The sequence below is a fragment of the Pempheris klunzingeri genome, chromosome 15 (assembly GCF_042242105.1).
Source record: "Pempheris klunzingeri isolate RE-2024b chromosome 15, fPemKlu1.hap1, whole genome shotgun sequence".
In the NCBI taxonomy this organism is placed as follows: Eukaryota; Metazoa; Chordata; class Actinopteri; order Acropomatiformes; family Pempheridae; genus Pempheris; species Pempheris klunzingeri.
The window spans coordinates 6,882,134-6,906,063 of record NC_092026.1 but is presented as its reverse complement, the minus strand read 5'-3'; the positions used below and the strand labels follow the sequence as shown (position 1 = coordinate 6,906,063).

Genomic DNA, 23,930 nt, shown 5'->3' with positions numbered 1-23,930 from the left:
GGGGTTTGCATTAAAATTAAATACATATATTGACAGGAAATTGCGTTAAGAATAAACGTGAAATGGAAGCAGTGGTCGTTTTACTGGTTTTATTTCAGAGAGAGAGAGAGAGAGAGAGAGAGAGAGAGAGAGAGCAACCATCATCTGAATAAATGCAAATTGGCGCTGCCTCCACTTGGCATCATGCCAAGTATCTATAGCAACCACATCCTCTGACAGCCTCCGTCCATCCCTCCCTCCTTCACTCTCTAATTAGTCCTCTATCTTCCCTAAAGCTCCTTTCTTCTGCTCCTTTTTTCTCCCACATTCACAGAAATCTGTGCACAAAGAGGCTGGTTCAACGCTCCCTGTCCGGTTCTACTAGAAAACCCGGACCACATTAAATATTTCATCTCATCTAGACAGAAACTCGGCAAACCCCCTACAAATAAAGTATGGAGTTCTTTCTGCAAAATGTTTACGCATCTAAGTCTGAACTCCATCACCCTGTGTTTTAATAAAAATCAATTATTTGAATTCGTTTGGACTGTTTTCAGTTTTTACACCGGGTTCAAATGTTGCTGTGTTGCGTTCACGGTCAAGTTCAAAGAGCCAGCGAGGCCTCGGGCAGAGACGCAGCACCGCCTGACCCAGCTCACCCTCCCTCAGCTCCCAGCGCCGGCCTGCACCGCCCCCCACCGGACACCAGGGGAACTACAGCCGGAGGAGATCACTCATTCACGGAGCTGCAGCGTCCTCCGGTGGCCCCTGGATGTCATTACACAGCATGTGCCGTCAGTCTGAACAAAGACTTCGCTTTAAAATGGAGGCCCAAAAGTGACACCGAAAATAAATAAAGAAATGAACACAATACATTAGGAAACATGTATGTTATGTATATGTATACATCACCGTTACTTTTCATCAATCTATATATTTATTTCCACTTTATTCCCTGTCACTTTGGGCACTGATTGTTTACACGGTGTTTGGATCAATTTCATCTTATTTTATCTTTTTCTATGTTATATATTTACACATTTGGGAGTTTTGGGAGATTTAACCAAATACCAAAAGCAGCTCCACTAGTACACACTGACATCATGCAGGGACAAGAAAAAGGGAAATAAACAAGTATCGATCTGTTGTCAACATCCAGTTTTATTTGATATTTCAAATCCGTCCTACAGATACACCATCATCACTAGAGACTGGACACAGGGTGTGGTATTAGTCGGTACATTTACATTCAGTTGGCACAAATCACTAGGATTTACAAAACAGCCACCGTATCACTGCTGCACTGAAACAAAACAATACAGGATGATCTGTTGTAACATGCAAACACAGTGGCATTGTATGTCTGCACGTCTACGGAGGATTACCCACAAATAGGGTTAAAACAATTCAATTTGCTTTAAGAGGAGCAAATAAAAAATCACGTTTTACCAGAGTTTGTTGCTGTTGTGTTTCAGCATCCCTCCTCCTTAAGCCACTGTCGAGTTCTCAACAAAAAACTTTTCTTTTTAAACAAACAATTTGTTTGGCATTTCATGATTGTCTGGGGTTTTTCCAAGCTTGTTGTTGACACTCCCTGTTACGGTGTATTTCATTGTGTATTTACCTCCTTTGAGCTACAGGCAGATCAAAAGGGAGAAAATAACATCACTTTGTCATTGTGTTCTTCCAATTGAAATAAGGGTACAAATAAGCATTAAATGTACTTTTAAATTCTTCCTAAAAATCAGTCCGAGACTGGTTGGAATAGATTGGTTGAGTCTGTTAGGGAGCCAAGGATCGTGTCTCTTACCCTAGACAGCAATAACCTACAAGGCAGTTTATAAGTTTTACAAAATTTGCATACAAAAACTGGACCTGAAGTAATACATTCATACTAACAATCAAAGCCAAACTTCAAACCACCTCGAAACTATCCGCTGCTCCTAAAATATTTGTAACTTCATGACCGAAGCAAGGCTAGAAAAATGGATGCAACCTTTAAAAAGGTTAGTAGTAATAGCTCAGTCATAGTAAAATCGTTACTATTCCTTGTTAGGCACTTAAAAAACAGTAACTGTGGTTCACTCGGCTTCAGTCACTGTATACTTTCTACTGTGCAGCATTTTCACACACTTCAGCTCAGAACAAGTGAAGGTTTCTGTCATTGATTTAAACTCAACTACGCGGATTTCCTTCCTGCTACCGAAGGCAAAAGGTAAAGATAACACACGGGTATTAAAAGACTAAACTTGCATCTAGTGTTCTGCTGTTAACTCAAGTGTATCTTGGTTTTCCACCAATTGCTGATTAGGATAACATCTGACTATGTTTACGTGTCTGCCACCAGAGCGCTGCTACAATTCTCCTGATCTACTGGAAAGTAAGGAAAACAATCACAACATCCATGAACAGACAAATAAAAGGATGATGATGGGACAGAGGAAGGTCAGGGGAGAGCTGAGATTAATGAACGGGGGTAAAGTGAAGAAGCCCACTGGACAGGGCTGCGTATCGAGTCTTAATATACCTCAAAACCGAGCAGTGAATATCGAAGCTGACAACGAGATCTTCTTTAATTATTCTCAAATCAAACACTTTCTGATTTCAGACTATTTTATTCAGGCAAATGTTTTAGTGTCTGTTTGTGTTTAAACACATAACATTTAAGAAGTTTGGCCTTTTTGGTTAAATTAAAAATTATTTTCCTTTAAGAAAAGGTATGAAACAAAATATATTGGTCTAAGAATTATGGTATCATATCAGCATCAGAATCAATACAGTTAAATAAATCAAATTTCAAAAACAGAAATAATGAGGCTATAAACTGACTAGTTAATTGACAAAAACTCTATTAAACTTTTGGTAATTTGTTAATCGTGTGAAAACACAAAACATTTCAGAATTAGAGATTCACAAATGTAGAAAGGGGCATTTTGTCTGATTCAATCTGTTGATATCAATAATAAAACACATTTAGCGAAGCCCTAATAGAGGTTTTGCTTTAAAACCAAAATATGCACATGACATTGTTTGTGTAGTTTCTTAGTTTTTCTGAACTGTTAAGTTTCGGATGAGTTTTCACAGAGAAAACTTCCCGCTGTATTCTGGTGAAGCTGACACCATCCTGCCCTCTCTTCCACTTGGCTCTGCACCCAGCTGCCCACTCAGCTCAACTCGGTATGTGTGGTCTAAGAATAGAAACTATTGACACTCTTCAACGACTGTGGGCCTGCATCAATACTGTCAAAACTGTCTCACATATAGTCAAACGAAAACTGGGCACCTCGTCCCATTTTGGACACAACTCTACATAAAACAATGATATGTGAGAATTCCATGAACATTTGATTATGTGTTGAGGTAAAGTACAATACTGAGAGCGCTAAAATGTACTGAGTTATGCCTGTAAGAGAGAACTCAAATGATCTCTTCTCTAGGTGTGTGCATATTTCCAGTCAAGCTAATCCATTAACAAACACTGCTACAAAGTGTTTAAACAAAAAAAACGTCATTATGAAGTCATTTCTAGAATTAAATCTAAACTAGTGTCTTGCCAACAAAACACGCTGCAGGTGCCATACAAACAGCACACGGAAGACAGCATTTGTGCACTGAGTATGTGCCTGTGTGTGTGTGTGTGTCATGGACAGAATATTAGAAAACCCTCTCAATGTATTGTAATCCAAAACAATAGTGCTAAACACAATGTTGTAAACTTCATAAGGTAGCATTCGCTGCAGGGCTATTGTATTGGATTACATTAGACTGTACAGTCTAATGTAATCCAATACAACCAACTAAATCAGCGTACATGATCTCACATTTGAAAGATGACCTATCAAATTGCTTGATATGCATTATATGGGTCTGTATGTCAAGAGGAGGTTAACCTGGAGCTGTGAGTAAAATCACCTGTATTAATACAGCAAAACTGTCTATCACACTTGACAATATTTAAAAAAAAACTCGTGTGATTACAGTGAACTTAAACGAAAACAATATGAGCACTCCTGATACTTCACATCTGTTGGCACGGCCATAAAATATCTGTCTGCTGCCAATACAGTAGTTCTGTCTCAGAGCTCATCGGCTGTGGTCTGACGACGATTTAGCCTCTGGAGCCAAGGGTCAATGTGTTGGGGCTTCCAGAGTAGCCAGCAGATGTAAGTATGACGGATAACGAAAACATCCCGGCCAGACAATCAGAGTGATGCAGAAACATTCTTTAAAAAAGCTAAACTGTCGTCAGAGGATTGCCGGCAGGTTCTGAGATAGCATTTCAGCCAACAGAAACCAGATTGCTTCTGATACCAAAAATCTTGTCCCTCGCCTACAGATTCTGCATTCATACGCAGATGTGTATTTATAAAGATTACACAGTAGCTAAACTTCTAATAAAAGTTCATGAGTTCAATCTTTAGAAGCTCCACTAAAAGATACTGGACTCATAGTGATTTCAATATATTCAACTCAAATAAAACTGACCATGTGACGGCAGTAACAATGCTGTTACCTCTGTGCTGGCAAGACTTTTGATCTAAAGTCATACTTTTGTGTTTCAATATACAAAACACCACTAACATCATATAATCTGCAAACTATCCTAACCTTTGGTATAATTCCTTAAAACAAACACATCAAAACAAATCTCATCAAGGTGGCATATTTCACTCTTATTAAATCAAACGCATCTTTAAAGTTAATAGTAAATGAGTGGCAACCTGCATTGCATTGGAAGGTGTCAGTTTTAAGTTTTAAGTGGACACACAAGGCAGTCAGGGGACCTCAGTCTGTCTGTGTGTGTGTGTGTGTGTGTGTGTGTGTGTGTGTGTGTGTGTGTGTGTGTGTGTGTGTGTGTGTGTGTGTGTGTGTGTGTGTGTGTGTGTGTGTGTGTGTGTGTGTGTGTGTGTGTGTGAACCTCTGGACTCTCTGATCGAATACACTCACAGGCCTGGCCCACGAGGGCAGGAGCATTATAATTTATGTGTACAAGCATACGCACATTAAATTACTGAGCATATTGCACTTAGATGTACATGACGAAGGTGTGTACAGGTAATAAGTACCATCCGACATACCTCACACCTACAGGGACTGCACATTCCCCCGTCGCACACAGATAAAGCGAGAGGACACATTATTATTACCCACGCATCCTGAGCCAGTGTGTGCTTGATTCTATCCAGCAAAACACTCTTCACTCTCTATATTTCCTTGGTTTCTCTACAGAGGATGTACGGCGATCTTGTCATCCCACTATCCCCATTTTCCTCTCTTTGTATCGCCATTATCGAGCCGTGTAGCCCATCTGATGCAACTTCCTCAGGAGAATCTGAGTAAGGTCGAAGGTGGTGAAGCTGATCCCCACCGCAATGGGTCCTTTGACCCAGTTCATGCTGAGACCTTTGTAGAGTCCACGGATAACGCCCTCCTCAGACACGATCTCCCTCATGGTGCCCAGGATTGTGCCGTACGTGTGACCCGTGACCCCTGCAGTCTGCATGCGACGTCGTACCACATCCAGAGGGTACGACGCCGACTGGCCGATCAGACCCGCACAGGCCCCAAACGCCAGACGTTCATACGAGTAGGGCTGTGGGCGTCCGCTGCGCTCTGCATGGGGGACAGGAAGTACCGTTCACTGAACTGAATGGAGCAACATAAACATTAGGTATGCAGATGCATTTAGACTTACCTGCATGTAATTTCTTCAGTGTCTCATAGGTAAAGAAGCTGAGCCCAGCATAGGGCACAACACCGAGCATGGTGGGAGCAAAGCCTCGATACAGCGTCTTCAGGCCCTCTTCTCGGGATATCCGCACAAACACGTGCAGAATGTTACTGTACCTAAACAGCAGAGGCAGCACGATCATGTTGTGACTCTGGCATACTGGCTTTCACTATGGACATTCAAAAAACACTTTCAACATTTTCATTTGATTTAGGAAAAAAAAAAAAACATCCCACCACAGCCAACGGTGTCCACAAACTACCTGAGCTGCATGCTCGGTGGAGACTGGTATCCTTTTGTAACAATGATCTACTTTGTTTTTTCAGGCCTATCAAGTCTTCAGTAATGGTTATTGTCTGATAACCAGCACCGTGAATGACTTGAGTGTCAGTGTCGATAGCAGCATCCTTAACTGATGTGACCTGACAGAAAAGTGCTTGCCGCTGAGGTGATTTTTTTGAGGTGAAGTTGTGCTATAACAATTTAATCTCTATGACTTGCAGAGCAGTGTCCTGGCTTTTGAGAAGCTTTCTGAATGTCCCATATTACTTCCTGAACCTTGTAGGAACACACGTGTACAAACCTTGTGTTATTTTGCTGCTGTGCTATTGTCTGTGGGTATAATGTAGGTGCTAAACACCCATGAGGAATGTGCATTGGCAGACATAGATGACCTTACATTTCCTTTGGTGTTACAGCCATCCTAGCTCGCACCATGTCCAGAGGATAGGTCAGCATGGCTGCCGTCGTACCGGCCATGGACCCCGCCAGTAACCGTGGAAATGGAGGTAGGGCTCTGGAGCAGTGAAGTAATTGTGTGTTCATCAGTATGTCACATTTTCATTACTCCACAAGGCATAAAGGCAAAACGAGCAGTGGGTCTACCAGGATAAACTGACACTTACTTCCCCTGAAAGCCATAATAGCCTCCCAGCATCCCTTTGTACTGCTCATGTGCACAGAATTGGATGGCAGCGTAAGGGACGACTCGCACCATGGTGGCAGAGTTTCCCCTCCACAGACTGAGGAACCCATTCTTCAGGTAGGTGCGGTAGATCAACCTGTAGGCCTCCTGTAATGATGAATCAAACCAAACATTCAATTTTGAATTTGAACCTCTGATTCATTGGTGGTCAGACTGAGAATGTTGATAGATGTATGTTAAATTAAAGTGGGTGCGAGTTCATTTTAACTGGAGTCACCTTGATACATTAAAACACTGTGAGACATGTGGCTTATCTATGTAACTGCAACAGATGTGAATTCATCTCTTGGTAAGTGGACAATTGCTTTACCAAGACACTGCATTGAAATGTGTGATCAAACCTACCTTGGCGGAGAATCTTGCTGAAGAAACTGAAAAACAAGACATATGTGTAACATAAATAAAACATGCAGTGATTTTCATAATTCAGCACACACACACAACGCAGTTAAAAGATTACATTAGTTCTAGATATAATTCCATGGCATCCATGTGGGTCATTTCTAATCTAGTAACAGTTTGAGGTCAACAGAGCCTCCAGCTTGCCTTGGAAGATGATCTTAGTCCTGTCCAGTGGGGCGACAGCTGTCTTGGCCACAGCTCCCGCTAAAGCCCCTGAGAAGAGCGAGTTGAGGATGGACCGAGTGTGCTTTAGGCCCTGCACAGTGAGGGAGGAATCACATTTAGGATCGCCAATACCAACACTGTCAATCCTGTAAAAACTGCACCCTTGCATGAACAAGTTGTGTTTGAGTTGCTGTAGATCAGTAAACCAGAGTTGTACCAGACTGTCCAGCTCCCAAAACCTGACAAATGGGATCAGGTGTCCTTAAATGAACCGAGGGCAAAGAGGAGACCATGAAGCTACCAAGTGCAGCTCAGTTCACCAATACAACAGATACAATGTGTCATGTTCCCTTGACAGGAGCTAATCACAAAAATAACAACCATGGTAGAATCAAGCTGAAGGGAAGGGAAACCCATCTCAAACAGACTTGCACTATGATGTTTGAATGATTTTTTGATAGTTGCAGTGGAGACTCTTTGGGGTTAAAAATGCTAAAAGATTTTGTTTGAGGAAATTCATCCAAACCAGAAAATCACAATGACAGCTTTGATATCCCAACGAATACACAGACTATACAAAATATGTGGTCGTCGTTTCTGAGTGGGTTTTTTCCCTTTAAGTGTTAAAGGAGGGATCACCTCATAGCTCACTTCTGACTGACTGGAGGAAGCCAGCGGCAGCACTTCTCCCTGCGTGAGTGATGCCCGTTGTTCCTGGACTCCACTCCCCATCCCAGAGCACTACGCTCGGCTGTCGCTGAGCCTGCTCATGAATTCAGCCACCGGCTGGAGGCAGCAACAACAGGCGCTGGGAGCTACAGAGGAGAGGGAGAGTCCGGAGAGAGAAACAGAGGTCAGTTTTAGGTTAGAATTCTGCCCAAGTATAAAAACAACTGACAGGATATATTGATGGCTTGGCGTCTTCTCGTGTTACTCTCAGGGAACTGCGTCAGGATCAAGTGACAAGCATGACTCTGACTCTGTGAGGAACTGTCATGCCACCACTGTCTATAAGATAAGGATCCCCTACAGTCATGCTTTAAAAACATGTAATATGCTCTGCTTGAACTAATAAACTGTGTCTGATATGTTTTCTTCTACAAAATAAGTTTAACTACGTATCAAAAACCTTAAAATTGCACTCAGGAATAGCTGCATCATGTGTTAAGAGTACTGAAGTATTCAAGCACAGCAACATGTAAACCTGTGGACAGTGAAATATATTCTGGTTTAGCACTTTGTTTGCATTCCCCCAGCTGACTAAGGCAGTGTCATCGCAGCATGTAATAACTGATAGGGGGTGGTTAACTTTTGACAAAAAATGTAAACATAACACGCACCTCTAGTTGACAGTTACCCGGAGAATAATCCAGTTGCCTTTAAGCAACTGACACGTTTGGAGGTTATATTAAGACAGAGACCAAAGGAGAACCGCTCTGAGTAAAGGCATTTGTTGAAAGGAACAGTCGAGGACTTGTAGGTGAAAGGTGTCTGCTTGAGCCACTCCCTCGCTAACATACCAGATTAGATTCTTTCCACATCTTGTACAATCAGGATATTCTTGTAGTCCATGAAGACTTACACTAGATGAGCTTAAGAGAATGAATATTATCAGAGACCATCTTGTTACTTTTACAAACAAAGATGTCTGCATGTTTTTCAATGAGCTAATCATTTTAGCGAACAAATCGCCTATTCGTGCAACCTTCAGCCCCCACAGGCCCACTGGTTCACTATTAAATACTGCACATGTTTCAAAGCCAAGCATTGTTCAAACCAGCTCCATTTTAAAGCTGAGTAAAGCGCTGTGTATTTTTGTAGGGTTGCAGTGATTATTTACATGACATCAACCTATTTACTTTTTTTTTTTTAGATCAGAATGATAAGGACTGGCTGTAAGAGTGGAGACACATCACACAATATCAGAAGTGTCATGAGAGTAATATCATAACATTGATTATTGTGTCTGAACATAACTAAGCTGATACTGGATTTTTGAGGTCAATGCTGCTATTGATATTTGAGAGTTTTAAAATCCTATCCATGATGATGTGGTGGTATTTGTTTTTATATAAATGCATCACTTACAATGACAATGTGCTTTAAGGTGGTTATTACAGAACTGAAGATAGGTAATGAGCAAGACATTTTAAAGTGGAAAAAAAGATTGATACGGGTGGATCGTTAAGTCTACATTTGCCATTTCTGTACCTCAATTAGATATACGCCAATAACAATATATCTGCAAAAAGTTAATAACAGCAGAGCCAATTCATCTGTCTAGCTCTATATCAGAGCAATTACAACAATGTCAAGCAGAGAAAAACAGCAGATATAATTATTTTTAGTTGATAAGTTACTAAAATGATGAATCAATTGTCACAGAACCATGTTCCGTTAATCCGCTACTTAGTTAATGATCTAATGTAAGCTTGATCCAGCTTCGAAACAAGGGCCAGAACCAATAGATACTTAATATCTATTAAATAATTATTCTAACATCCCACTTAGGAACATTAGAGTTCAAGGAGTTTAGCAACACTGAGGATAATCAAGCAAAACAAGATGGAGGGGGAAAGCCTTGGGACAAGAGAGCAAACACAAGGCCTGCTGAAAAGCCGGGCAGTTGTGGGCAACCGACATTGGCATCAGTACAAGAGGGCTTCGAGCCAGATCCTCAAACAGGCACTTAGACCCCTAATGTGTCCCTTTTCACCTCACCCACTGTCCTTACCCACACGCTGTCCCTCACCCCTCCCTGCAGCCTCTGTCCCCATGCATATCATTTTACAGTTCCTTGTTCCAAGCTGCTAACTATGCCTGCTAGGTGTGCCTCAGGCTGGGCTGCAGCTGCAAGGTTTCCCCCACTTGTCATCCATGATCCAATGGCCCGTTCTCATGCTCTGAACACAGCCATTAAGAGTGAGAGCCGCCCCTAAAGATTAATAGTGTTAATTAAACACACAGAAGTGTATTGAGCTGTTTTAGTGAGAAACTACTGTTTTCCTTTCCTTTCAGTCGGCTTACCAACATGGTCAATAATAAAATATCAATGTATCGGTAAACTGTAGTGCTACGAAATATGTCAAGATAACAATAACTGCCTGAAAATTAAAGTAACTCTGTGTGGACAATTATTTTACTATTGATTAATGTGTGGACTATTTTCCCCCCAAATGACTGTTTACAAAATAGTGCTCACAGTTTTCCTGAGCTCAGGAGGACATCTTCAAGGTGTTTGTTAAGTCAGACAAAACCTGAAGATATTCAGTTTATAATAATATAAAAGGCCACAACTCCTCTCATTTGAGCCATTATGTTTCACAAGTGACTTAAATGACTCACTGATTATCACAGTTGCTGCAAATTAATATTCTGTCGATGAACTATTTGATTAATAACTAAACGTTTCAGCTCTACATTAAATATGTGACTTTTAAAGCAATCCTGAGTGTGTGGTGTTGCTGTGGTGGATTGCATTATATTATGAGATGTTTATCTGTCTGCGTTGCCTCCTGGTATGTTGACTGTTTTGTTAGCTTAGTTAAAATAGTTTTGCAACACGATTATATCCCATATGGTCCCATTTCCTTTGCATTTAACATTACTGTTTAAATCATTTGTGCTACCACGCGCACTGCATGAGCACAGACAGGGTATGGCCAGATGTCAGCAGAATAAATCAGAATTAAACATTCATTCATAAAATAATCACCATGCTTCTCCCTTGTCTCTCAGGCAGTCCAGTCTGAACTTGTTCACTAACAAAACACAGCCACCCCTCGCAGCCAGCTAGCTGTCACTAGTTACAAACACCACATTTCTTACCTCACAGGGTTTGACAGCAGCCCGGTGCTTCCTGATGCTCTGATATCCTTCACTTAGCGCGTTGTTTCAAGTCGTTAGCAGGTTTTTGGGAAGCTGTTTCTGAGTTAGCCAAATAGCTGGTTAAGTAACGCTAGCTAGCTGTTAGCTCACCGCTACACTAACATTAATGTTGCTCTCGTCGACAGCGTGGTGGAAAGATAAGATAGTGATCTTGAGCCTCGACAGAAATGTCTCCTGGCGGTAAAGGCGCTGTCCTCCACGCATTTCTCAGATTCAAGAGCCCTGCGGTGACTTTAAGTGACTGACATCGTCCATGCTGCTGTGTTTCTGCCGTTACTACTGCTGTCAACGTTAGCTTGACCACAGCCAGGCTTGACAAGGACGAGCGCAGAGGCATTATGGGAAATGAAGTCTGAGCGAGGAGGCCTATGTTTGGATAGGTCGGTTAGAGGGGCGTCAGCAGGATAGACACTTGGCTCTCTGTAGTTTATAGTTTTTCTCCAGGTCCTTGAAGTACACTGGGAGTTAAAACATCTTCAGTTTCAACAGATAGAGTTTATGATGATGAAAACACACACAGAGCAAGGTTAAGGTGAAGAACCAAGATTTATCATAATCATACAGCTATACAGTGTGGTGTCAGTTTTACACTGCACTAATATATATACAAACTAAAAAACAAAAAAAAGGAAATGTTTAGCTCAAGTAAAAGTGTATAAGGCATTTAGTACATGTTAAAATCTGGAAAGGGAATCTGCACAAAACAGCGCAGTTAAACTATTTGCATAGCAGCAAATACATTTATATCTACCTATGGCACAAAACACACAAATTTACAGCAAACAGCTCATGAACATAAATGTGGCACAGATATAAAATTGGGCATCAGAAAATTTGTAAACAAAACATTAATAGCGAGCTAAACATGTGGAAGATGACTACAGTGACCTTTTTGAAATTGTCAAAACCAGAAAAAAGACTGGAAAATATATTCACCCTCTCAAGGGCGTTAAGTGGGAATGGGAGCTTGTTTGTTTACACTGCTCACAAGCCTCTTCTACAACTACTCTGTACAAATATGTGTAGCTATTTAGCCAAGTATTCCAACATAATATTTCATCGTGCCTAAAACTGCCTTTCAGGGAAACTGATGGTGAGGCTGTACTATCGTCAGTGACGTTCTCCACATTCAGTTGGTGAGGCTGCCATGTTTGCCGGTCCACAACTCCCGGAGCTCCACCCGGCACCCCAGATCTCTGAGAGCTGCTTTACCCACGTCACCACAGTCTTGGTGGGTCTGCAGCGCCTGGGTTATTAGAGCCTCTGCTCCCATCTCCAGGATTGGTTGGCTGTAGTTATTCATACGTGAAACCAGGTTTCTCATCAGCATACACGCCTGTTTCTGTTCAGAAAGAAAACAAGGGCAGAGAGTTGGCAGACTGTTACAGGGCCTATTTCTTTCTAACTAAGCATGTTAATTATTCATGACACATTACCTGCACATTGACCGCATCAGTATGTGCCTTCATAGCCTGCACAGCTGCCAAGGCACCTCCATTCTCCATGATGACTTTGCAATTGTTGGGTTTACGCAAAGCAAGGACAGAGAGGCAAGCACAGCCCTGCTCACACACCTACAGCAGAACATGATCATAACCTTAGGACATTTGTAGAGTTCATTCATAACTCAAGTGTATTTTTATTCCACAAAAAAAACCATACATTTAATACATAATACATTTTCTATGCTATATCAGTAAGTGTTAGATCAAACCTATTCAGGGTCAGTTAGCGTGTATGTGTGACATTGAACTCACAGCAGCGTTGTTCATGTGTCTGTTCATGGCGATGACAGTGAGCTGGACTCCACCTGCGTTAACAACGGCATCTTTCACGTCATCGTTTCCTGCTACGGCTCGTATTGCACTCAGGACCTGTCGAACCAATTCCTGCAAGGAGAAAACCTGTTCGTTGAGCAGCACAAACAAAGAAGTTGAATTGTTTATAATTTCTATCTCAATCTCTTGGTTTTAGTTGTCTACCGGTGACTCATAGCTGTCTGCAAGCAGGGTCATCATGAGTTTCAGTCCTCCTAGATCACAGATGTCTTGACAGAACTCGTTCCTCACAGCCAAACGGGATAAAGTTGCACACAGCTCACTCAGAACAGAAGTATTGTCATGGTGAGCTGTGAGGGAGGAAAATACATCATAAAGGAAATACATTAATGAAATCAGTCAGTAGCTGAAGCTATTATGCTAATCATCCACATAAATTAGTGATCAGCTGGCTTTACCTTTTGCAGCCTCAATTAAAACCTTCAGTCCGTTGTGCTCGAGGACAATCATCTTAGCGTGTTCATGGGCGTGTCCAAATGTAACTCGGACATCGTCATCAAAGGTCATGACCCTGAGAGCTGCGCAGGCCTCCTTGACCAGCTCAGCACATCTGCTATGTTGCGTAGTGGCACCGGTCAGCAGAGGCAGGACGCCACCTTTCACCAAATCCTGCCTGTTCTGTTCATGTTTCAAACAGCAGTGACGCACAGCGCAGATGGCTACATGTGTCACAGAGGAATCTGCCTTGTACTTCTTAAAGACATCCAAAAGGAACTGCTGGCCCTCCGCGTCCAACAAGTCGGGCTGTCCATCTGTCAGTGCAGCCAGGGCAGAGAGGGCGGCCAACACAGCTTCTTTCTCCTCCACACTCTTTTTGCAGTAAGAGAGGATGATGGGGTAGGCGTCTTTTTGGGCAGCTAGGTATCTCTGGGCGAATCCAAGTGAGCAATGCTCGGTGAAGCGTTTCATGTCTGCCTTCACTTCCGTAACATTGGCAGAGTCTTTTCCAATTCGGAGGGAATCCAAAGCCTGGAAGTGAAAAAAGGCGTATACAGTGTGAGATTTTGATAAGTTTGCAGTATGCAGACCCTTTTCACAAAAAGGCTTACCTGCAATACTTCATGTGTTTGCTCCTCTTGTTTGTCCTCAGATGATACAGCGTGTACAGCTTTAACTATACAACTAAGGTCCACACCTGCAGCCACACATAAGATTGGGGTTAATGCTTCGACACACAACAAAATTTCAAGTACAAAACAGAAAAGATTAAAGATAAACATAATTAACATGCCGTATGAATATGTTCTCTTCAAAAGAGACACACTTTGAGGAGGATGACACACATCTGAATGTAATAACATCAACTATCCAACTTTCAGTCGTACTGCAACCTAAATTTGTCTGTGTGTTAGTAGTTCACTAATCAAGACAGAAGCCTCCACTTTATTAGAGGATTAGAGGAAAATGGAACGCTACTATTTAATACTTTATCCTCTTAAACTCCCAATAAAAAAAGTACACAGATGATCATATATGGCAGTCTGTAAGGCCACTGAGAGTATTGTAATTGACCCAAGTGTTTGTGAGAAAGTTGTTGTCATTTTCAAATAAAGCTACAAGAGATTTTCTCAAATAGGCACATATATCCTGTGCATTATTCCAAAATAGGCATTAATCATTAGGTCATCGATGATTTAACTTCCTTTGAAGAGCAAAGTATAGACAGACACACTAACATTTTGCATTTGACATGTTTAACCTGTGTCATTCTCCCTGATTCTATATATAGATCATAGCTGGTTTGGCAGCATCTCCATAGAGTCAATACACAAAACTGTACATTAATCAACGCCCTGCCATTGTCCTTCCTTTCCAGCTACGTTACCTTGAGACTCAAACTGCTCCACAGCCTCCCTCAAAGCCTCGTCGGGATCCATCTCAAATTCCTCCATGTTTTCCCTGACAGCGGCATCAAAGGTCTCCTGTGTGATCCTCCGTTTCGCCATTTTCCACACGTTAATGTCCCCTCTGAAAAGAAGCGTGATAGTGGGGATGTAAAAAGACGAGAAACATCTACTGCGTTGATTATCCGAGCCAGCTAAGCTATCTAGTGATAGCTATTTTTGGCTAACAGGTGTAAATGTTTATGCTCTTGTTGATACTATATTGAAATTTGCAAAACTACCGTTGAATACAGCTGGTTTAATGTGAGAGAAATACCGCCATAAAAAGACACATCACTTAACTGTTACCTCCGCCCAGTGACAGACAACCAGATAACCGGCTCTGCTGTTATGAATGAACCGACCACCGCTGGACACTTACGCACTTTACGTACAAGGCTGTGCTCGTGCTCACTACTTCCGTCTCCCAGCAACGAGCGCGGGGTGTGAATTGTGCGTAACATTTAAGAGAATAGTAAAGTCCGCAAAAGGTCCCACTCAAACATGTCCTCGGTTGATACAACAGCTGCAAAATAACAGTTCCACTAAAAGACCGTCTGTGGTTTCACCTAAAGATAATGACTTTTTCTTTCATCACTGGGGTCACGACCAGTGAACGGAATTAAAAATTAAGTTCATAACAAGAAGAGGGAAGAGATTACATGACTATCCGTTACACCCGGGACATAAACGGACACGTTTGAGGGGAAAGTTTAGCTATTTTTGGCGAGCTTCCCTTCAAAATAAATGAGGCATTTAGTAATTTATAATATTCCCAGGTTAAACTTGCATGTATTGTGGAAGTGTATCGTGAGTTGCCTTTAATTCGAGGTGGGAAGTTGTAAAAACAATTTGTTCTTATTGTTGTGTCACCACAAGAAGCTGTGTTTGTCTCGCTTTTACCGATGTGGTTTTATTTTGATGGAAGAAAATAGACAGGAAGTTTTTATTCCTCTGACGAACTTGGCGCTGGTACAGGATGCATACAAATGACTGAGGTAGAAAAGACATGAGAGGGTATATTTTGTTGTTGACTCAAGATGGCAGCGAGCACGGAGGCCCCGGAGCCCCGGTACCTCGCCCTGCTGGGCTTTGCAGAACATTTCCGCACATCGAGTCCACCGAAGATCCGTCTGTGCGTCCACTGTCTGCAGGCAGTGTTTCACTTCAAGCCGCCTCCCAGGGTGAGCAGCAGACACCTGGCTGTGATACACCGATGATGACAAGTACCAAATGTGTGATGCTTTCTCACCTGCTCACTGTCAAGTCCATCCTCAGTAAGACACTGACACTAATATTTTGCTTTCTTATTTTTTCCACAGTGGTTCATATCACAACAAGTATCCTCTTTGTGTGTGTTATGAAATTCCATACAAACTGATACAAGGTGTGTTTCCTCAGCATCAATGCTCCAAAATCATGCACATACATGTTTTATTAAGATATTCTTAATTTGTCTTGTCACTTAACTTGATAATGGTGTAGTAACAATTCCTTCATGGTTTATATCAGATCTCTCAGTTTGAAGATGTGAAGTTTGAAGCAGCGAGTATCCTATCAGAGTTCTACTGTCAACAGGTAGGTGCTCCCGGCTCTTGCACACATTGTGACGATCATATCATATGTGAGAAGTAGTGGGTGGGACACTAGAATAATCACGTCTAAATGCATGTTAGGTGATGACTTAAATGCAAGAGTGAAATAACATTCTTTGCGTTGTAGATATTGCTTGGTTGCTTTGCTCTGATGCACTAACTCATCCACTGGCTTCTATTTTCAAGAACTTAGTGGACTCGGCAAAACCGGTGCTGCGGAAGGCCATCCAGATTTCTCAGCAAACTCCCTACTGGCACTGCAGGCTGCAGTAAGAGCACCTTATGCATTATAATGTATTCATGTTTGATATATTCGATTTGAAGCTTGATTCGCTTATGTGTGGGGTGTCCTCATTTGTATCTCAGCAACTACATGCACTAGAGAAGGATTTGGTATCTGCCTGCGATCTCCTCGGAGTGGGAGCAGAGTATGCAAGAGTCATGGGCTCCGAGTACACGAGGTAAATAGGTCAGTTTTATGTTTGGACGCACTGAGACCCTGTGGTTTAATGGCCATTATCTCACATTAAGTGTGTTGCTGTTTTCTCTCCCTGCAGAGCTCTGTTTTTACTAAGTAAAGGAATGGTAAGCTTAAATCATCTTCTGCCAGTTAACTCTATACTGTATATTATTTGTGTATTTCAATGTGCAATTCTGTAAAACAAATGCGTTTGTGGCTCTGCAGCTGCTGCTAATGGAGCGGAAGCTGGATGAGGTGCACCCTCTGCTGACGCTGTGTGGGACCATTGTAGAAAACTGGCAGGGAAACCCCACTCAGAAGGAGTCCCTCAGAGTGTTTTTCCTGGTGCTGCAGGTTACACAGCTGTCTCCATATGTGTCATTACTGGAAAACGACTAAAATCCCACATTAAGAACTGCATGTAAAGGTAAAATAATTAGATTTTCTTGCATTTTTCATGTAAATATTTTAACAGTTTATGTAAAGGAAGACTTATTCAGTAAATACATTTTGCCCCATAAACCTGGAATGTAAATTGTTGCCTGCTGACCCCTGATCAGTGTTGGGAGAACAATGATAACTAATGCTTAATATGCTTGTTTTATAGTTAGTTAGTTATTTTTTATGATATAAAATACTTAACATTCTAAAGAAGATGTAACGCTCAAAGTAACAAAGTCTGCATCTTTATCTATATGTTCAGGTAAAGAGCGTTGAAGCCGTGTCTGAAGCAGCTTCAGCAGTGTATCCAGACCATCTCCACCCTCCACGATGATGAGATCCTTCCCGCTAATCCAGCAGCTCTCTTCCACTGGCTGCCCACAGAGCACATGTGTGTGCTTGTGTACCTGGTGAGATTCTGTCATGCACACACACACACACACACACACACACACACACACACACACACACACACACACACACACACACACACACACCGGTGTTGTTATCCTTAAAAATATCATGTTCTGCGTGATGCATCTGCAACAACATTTGCCTTGTTTTGTTCTTTTGTACAAAAGGTGACGGTGATGCACAACTGGAGACTAACATCATGGTCGTTTCGAATTTTAATATAGCTTTGACTTCCTCAGCTCTCATTGTCTACGATGCCTCCTGTCTTTCTTCCAGGGACGTTACAATGAAGCCAAGTAAGAACACCTGTGAACACCTCTGTAAATGTTAAATTTAGTCTTCTGTCCTTATGTTTAGAACAAGAAAGCTTAATATGTAAACTTGTATCAATAGAAGATTCCTAAGGGAGACCCTGAAGATGTCTAATGCTGAGGATCTAAATAGACTGACTGCCTGTTCGTTAGTCCTACTGGGCCACATCTTCTTTGTCCTGGGCAACCACAGGGTGAGTCTACACATTACCACTCATCCTCTCCATTAGACCACACACAGCAGTACAGGTATCTCAGAGCTGCAGATGTGATTTGGACAACTTGTCTGGTTCCATATTTTCTTCAGGATAGCAACAATATGGTGGTCCCTGCCATGCAACTGGCCAGCAAGATCCCAGACATGTCTGTGCAGCTCTGGTCCTCTGCTCTTCTCAAAGGTACAGCAGTCACTCAGCCTTAACTCACAGTGAGCTCAATGTTAGCTTTTATATTGATATTATGATACAGGTAATATTCTCCCCAAATATTTGATATACGATAAAATATATGTGTACATTTCGGCCTGGCGGGAGTGCAAGGGGAAAGTGGAGAAAACAGTGTGTCCCAACAAGGAATGTCTTCAATGTAGAATAAATAAATACACAGTCATCAAAACCATGAGGAATCACCATATGGAGACTATGAACATCTATACACATTTCAACCAGCCACTAACGGGGCAATACAGCTGTTGGTGTAGTTTGGTTTTCTTGGCCCATTTTGTTATTTGGTGTTGTTTTTTTTTTATTCACGTAAATACCTGGATAACTCTTTTTTTTTTTTATTAGAAAAAAGGGGATTTCATTCCTAGCTAGCCATTTTGCACCAATATTCTGCAATCATACAGAGGGAGATCCCTTTAGAGGGATAGAGATTCCCATTTCTGATTCAGTTACACCATCAATACACCACAGAGTAATAAAGCCACAACTGAATTAGAAGTGGATAGAGGTTAGGGAGAACAAAAAAATTGATGAAGAAGCACTTAATTACTCTGCAGTAACTTGATAATACCTGTGAGGACCTGATGTTAGGATCCAAACTTGTGAAACATGAAACTGCAGCTCTGATCATCAGTTTTCACAAAGCTCTTTTCCCAGCAGATCTGAACAAGGCTTGTGGAAACCCCATGGAAGTGCACGAGGCGGCTCGGATGCACCAGAACTTTTCCCAGCAGCTCCTGCAGGACCACATCGCAGCGTGCAGCCTCCCTGAACACAACCTCATCAGCGTAAGCACAGTATCAGTCAGCCAACCAATCAACAGTGAGTCAGTCCACCCTACCTGGATTTTGAAAGAAACTGTTGTGTTATGTGTTGTGTTCCAGTGGACCAGCGGCCTCCCACCTGTGCAGTTCCAGCCTCAGAATGGACCTGCTACCAGCCTGGTCGGGCCCCACCCGGGCAGGGAACAAAAGGAGACTCAGGAGGGCGATTGCAGGGAAAGATGAAGAGAAAAAATAGGTGACACAGCTGATAAAACGGTAACAGGAAGGAGAGGCAGGATGATGAAATTAGAAAATGCGCTGTGTCATTTGGCCGGCTTCCATTTGGTGCATTCCTTCACTCACTTGGGTTACTGGGGCGTCACGACTGCATTTTAAGTAAATTAAGTTTTTTGGAAAGCATAAAGTATCAAGGACAAATTTTTTTGATCACACTGACACACAATTGTTTGATCTACCAGCTCAAAAACTGACTAAAGGAAAAGTTTTGATAGCAGTAGCTTCTTATTCTAATGTACTTAGGTATCAACCTTCTCATCTAACTCACAGCAAGAAAACAGAATTTCTCACAATGTCAAATTCTCCCATCGTGGAGTTATGTTTATGTTATGTCAGCAGAATGCATTGTGTGTATCCTTGAGGTCTGACAAACGTGTTGAGTACATTTCCTTCCTCATACATTCGAAAACCTAATTTATTTTTAAGGTATTTCAGATCCAGCATTGTTTGCATCCATGTTTCCTAGCTTACAGTCTGCCTTTTCCCTGCCTTTTTTGGCTCACTGCAGCATGTCTTGCGTTACCTTCACCTGTTGATCAGGAGAATAGTCAGACACCATTGGTACGACTGTGTGTCGCATTGTCCATGTTCATTTTTTTGCGGACTCCCTTACTCGTGGGTGTACGTGAGAAACCAACCCGGGATCCACTCAGCTCCATATTGCTACTAAAACTCCAGGGAACCTTTAAATTGAATCCCACTCATTTAGCTCTCATAAGGATTTCCTGCAAGACCATCATGGAGGTATTCTTATTATGGATGAAGTAGACAGCTGTTTTAGATTTACACATTGGATTAGCTAAAAATGAAACCATCCACCAAAAGTCTACTTGAATGACTGTGATGCGTCTACTTGGATCATTTTTGAGCAGTTCAGTGGACTTGCTGCCTGACTCTACTTCCCTTTCGATTTTTACTACTTCACTCTCACTGTGTGTTTTTATGCTCTGCACTTCTTGCTTTGAGTCAACAAACCAATAATAATAAGAAAATCTTAAGGTTTACTGTTGCCTGTTTGCACATATGCTGTTTCATGATGAAACACACATTTTTATCTTTGCCATGTAAGCATTTTCACATTTTTCTCATTACCTGTTTTACTCATTTCTTCCAGATGATGGCGGTATAAATCTGTATTTAAATACCCTGTTTATTTTATATTTTATATATCAGATTTTGTTCGTCACAACTGTCGATTACCATTACACGTACTCTCAAATAACTGAAAAGACTTTAGGTTTAGTTATGCTAATGTAGAAAAGGTACATTTTTACTTTCATCTAGACATCTGTTATACAGATTTCTGTACTGATAGTGTTTATTAGTTCAAAATGAACTACTTTGGTCATTTGTAAAGTAATTAAAGCAATAAAAACTACAGTATGGATGCCATGTATTGTATTGGCACTTAACAGTCTGTTATAAAATGCAATGTTTGATTTGTGTTTTTGACACTGACATTTTAAACTGCTTTACTTCAACACTTTTTAGAAATAAAAATTCAAAAGTAGACTGGCATACGACTTTGTGGAGCTGGCTCTGTATTCCATCATATTTGAAATTAAATGATAACTATGAAATCAAAGTGCAGACTTAAAAGAACCAGAGGTTTTGTATCTTTTAGTCCAACAACACACACCGTACTCTTTACATCACATCCAACCATTTTGCAAACTATGTTGGTTCATTTTAGAAACGGTACTGTTTCCATTTATTTCCGTACGTTATAATAATCTGTAAGCAGACTCTTCATACTTGTTGCTGTGAAATCAGCGTAAATTTAGGTCAAAGTCCCTTTAATGTCTTACAATAACACAGTACAGGCATTTCAGATCCATCTTCACTTAAGCATATTTATTTTTAGGATTAATGGGCACCAATGGGTGTCTAGAACAATGTAGAATAATATATTTTGTAGCGTTTATTTAAAAATGGTTAACAAGGGCTAAAAACTGCACACATACTGGTGGTCCTGAATGGTGAAACATTTTTATCATGAAAACTTGAAGGAGTTCATCAAATTCGAAGGAGCACAATCTTCAATCCTAACAGCTTGAATTTTAACTATAGCCTGACCTGTTTTTTTAAAGATTTTAAAGGCTTAAAGCTTTGGTCGACAGTCGTCAATAACTGGTTAAAAAGATAAGTAGATAATGTAATCATCTGCTCTGTATGGCAGTGTCAGTACTATTTACACTTGGCCAAAGATTGTTTCCTTAAGAAAGATGTGCACTGTTAAGACATTAGAAACTATCCAATAAAACTAGCAGAATGATACAAACAGGGTCATTTTCTTTGATAATTTCACATGCAATGTGCCCCAGTAGAGAACTAACAGAACAATACAGATGTGTGACTGCAAATGCTCCCAGATTGTCCTGTAGATATGGACATTGTTGCTTTGACTAAGGGGGTGACCTCTGAGGAACAACTGAGTAAACTGTGAAGGACATGACAAAACTTGTCTAATTCAAAAAGTGTCAAATTCAAAAGGCCATCAAGGCCACCAGGGAGATGAAGATCAGGTCACCTGTTAAGAGAAAGGTCACCGAAAAGGCCTCGTGTTTCAGATCATAACCACCAGCATCTGACTGTCTGGGAGATTGTTCCAACCTTTAAAAAAATGGGAAATGGCTGTGATTTGAGAGATAGGGGGGAAAGAGAGAGCAGCACATGTGGGGTGAAAAAGGAGATGTGATGTCACAATCATAATATATTCAGGCATCAATATCCCGAATGGAAAACACAACGCTTGAACACAAGATAAGCCATCAGACCAAAGGACAATGTCACACATCACAATCTGTGATATACTTTCCTGTCTGCAGCAGCGTATTTTGCAGCAGGTACTTTGAAAAGCTGTTATTTGCCTTCCTCAGTGAGGTGGACAGGCATGTGAGATAAATAAAGTGCTACGGTGACTGTGATGTCAGCCTGCACAGTCCTGCACTGTATTGATTACATGTAAATACACCAGTTTAATCTGATTGTAAAATGGTAACTGCAATCTGTTCCAATAGTTATACAAAGATAACAAATGCACAAACTTGAGGACATTTTTTTGGAAAGTTCAGTCTAAAAATCCAAATCTAAAGATGTTTATAGCACTGATACAATTGCTCACAAATTGGAAAAACGTCTTTTTATATAATATTGGATTTGTGGAGGTTAAATGATTACAATTAGCTGTAGTTTTATGTGATATGATTTGGCAGTCTGTGTCTTTACATATTTTACTTTGATAAAATATGCAGGATTAAAATGTATTTTCTTTTATTTTTACCAGTTAACTGGAGGCTGGCCAATAGGATCAGAAACACAAATAGCTCGACAGCTAATAGAAATTATTTTAAAGTTCAAAAATGAGAAGTATGCGCTAAGTTTCAGCTAAGATATCAACTGAAAAAGACGCTTGGAATATAAAAAGCCACCATAGGATTTCCGTCCGATTTTGACAGAATAATTGCTGTAATGTGAAAGTAAACCCACGGTTTCACATTCACTCAGTTCTCTTCATTCACATTTAAAATGCATCTTATCGTGAAATTGTCGACATTATCGTGTCATGTCTGAACACGAGGTTATGTGTCATCTGCATCGGTATTCAGTGGAGCCCCCCTCCAAACGCTTCTGTTCTACCTATAAAAAACACTTTTATTTAAGTATTATTGTTAAAGTTATCATATTTATTCTGTCCTCTTTCGTGTCCTGCTTTGCTCTCTGCAGCAGGGAGACTATCTCCACCAGAGGAAGAGGGCTGGTGAGACGTGAAAAGTTTTGGGACGCTCTAGGTGTCTTGGACGCAGCCGAAAGGAGCCATTTCCTGCCAAATAGTGAGCCCGTCTGATCGTGACTGCAGCAGCCACTTCCTGCATTGTTACAGTACTTAATGAGGATTAAGTAGGAGCTGTCATGTTGTAACGGGCGGCCATTAGGCCTCCTCCACACGGAGAGAGGCAGAGAGGCTGCAGGCTGGCCTCACCCCTCTTTGATTCCAGAGCCCATCCTCTCACCTGGACAGTGACTGACTGCCTCTGTCACACTGTGCACAAAGACCTGTGTACATACACGGTGGGATCAATCATCTCCTTTTAGGGCCAGTATACAAGATTAATGCACTCTCAGTTCTTACAACATGCCAGCTCATGTGAAAATGGCACAACTGTCTCACATCATCATTGCTGCGTAGTAGACGTTATCAATGTGTAAACTAAATATCTACATCTGAGGTGGACAAAGAAACAGGAACACTCGACAATATTGTCTAATCCAATACAGCATGACACAGTTCAGTCCCAGAAAATACAGTTAGTTTAAAACGAAGATCCTGTCTC

At 41.3% G+C, this 23,930-nt stretch overlaps 4 protein-coding genes across 5 annotated transcripts in view; 2 read left to right on the top strand and 2 right to left on the bottom strand.

Annotated features, from left to right (window-relative positions):
• Positions 1-18,708, top strand: part of tm6sf2a (transmembrane 6 superfamily member 2a) — a 112,218-nt gene extending 93,510 nt beyond the window's left edge. The window contains exon 11 of the transcript XR_011585482.1: positions 18,699-18,708. The gene's annotated coding sequence lies outside the window, so the exon portion shown is untranslated. The remainder of the gene's footprint in view (positions 1-18,698) is intronic.
• Positions 1,123-11,417, bottom strand: slc25a42 (solute carrier family 25 member 42). Of its 2 annotated transcripts, none has more exons than XM_070845803.1 (8): positions 11,091-11,417; positions 7,902-8,077; positions 7,242-7,353; positions 7,041-7,066; positions 6,616-6,782; positions 6,390-6,506; positions 5,675-5,826; positions 1,123-5,592 (listed from the first exon to the last, which is right to left on the bottom strand). In XM_070845803.1, the coding sequence occupies exons 2-8, from the start codon at positions 7,992-7,994 to the stop codon at positions 5,267-5,269; spliced, it is 993 nt and encodes a 330-aa protein (XP_070701904.1). In that variant the 5' UTR covers positions 7,995-8,077; positions 11,091-11,417; the 3' UTR covers positions 1,123-5,266. The 2 variants fall into 2 exon arrangements, with proteins under 2 accessions (XP_070701904.1, XP_070701905.1); XM_070845804.1 differs by having other exon boundaries at positions 7,914-8,077.
• On the bottom strand, positions 11,774-15,235 carry armc6 (armadillo repeat containing 6). The gene is made up of 8 exons (XM_070845386.1): positions 15,175-15,235; positions 14,814-14,956; positions 14,038-14,123; positions 13,387-13,957; positions 13,133-13,278; positions 12,908-13,039; positions 12,587-12,724; positions 11,774-12,492 (listed from the first exon to the last, which is right to left on the bottom strand). The coding sequence occupies exons 2-8, from the start codon at positions 14,932-14,934 to the stop codon at positions 12,280-12,282; spliced, it is 1,407 nt and encodes a 468-aa protein (XP_070701487.1). The 5' UTR covers positions 14,935-14,956; positions 15,175-15,235; the 3' UTR covers positions 11,774-12,279.
• mau2 (MAU2 sister chromatid cohesion factor) lies at positions 15,889-19,728 on the top strand. The gene is given in 14 exon segments (XM_070844869.1): positions 15,889-16,097; positions 16,194-16,211; positions 16,384-16,449; positions 16,653-16,760; positions 16,833-16,927; positions 17,024-17,051; positions 17,152-17,288; positions 17,612-17,777; positions 17,949-17,959; positions 18,021-18,077; positions 18,175-18,286; positions 18,400-18,490; positions 19,196-19,323; positions 19,420-19,728. Coding segments are annotated over 14 exon segments (1,326 nt in total). The 5' UTR covers positions 15,889-15,911; the 3' UTR covers positions 19,543-19,728.
• The last annotated feature ends 4,202 nt before the right edge of the window (positions 19,729-23,930 follow it).

Bases quoted from the DNA above. Each gene is read 5' to 3' on its own strand.
- slc25a42 (XM_070845803.1), bottom strand. From the start codon at position 7,994: ATGGGGAGTGGAGTCCAGGAACAACGGGCATCACTCACGCAGGGAGAA. The intron at 7,067-7,241 runs GCAAGCTGGAGG...CTTGTTTTTCAG, and splicing joins GACTAAGATCATCTTCCAAG to TTTCTTCAGCAAGATTCTCC. The intron at 5,593-5,674 runs GTAAGTCTAAAT...TCCCCCATGCAG, and splicing joins ACTGAAGAAATTACATGCAG to AGCGCAGCGGACGCCCACAG.
- armc6 (XM_070845386.1), bottom strand. From the start codon at position 14,934: ATGGCGAAACGGAGGATCACACAGGAGACCTTTGATGCCGCTGTCAGG. The intron at 14,124-14,813 runs GTAACGTAGCTG...GTGTGGCTGCAG, and splicing joins GGAGCAGTTTGAGTCTCAAG to GTGTGGACCTTAGTTGTATA. The intron at 12,725-12,907 runs GTGAGTTCAATG...GTTCTGCTGTAG, and splicing joins GACACATGAACAACGCTGCT to GTGTGTGAGCAGGGCTGTGC.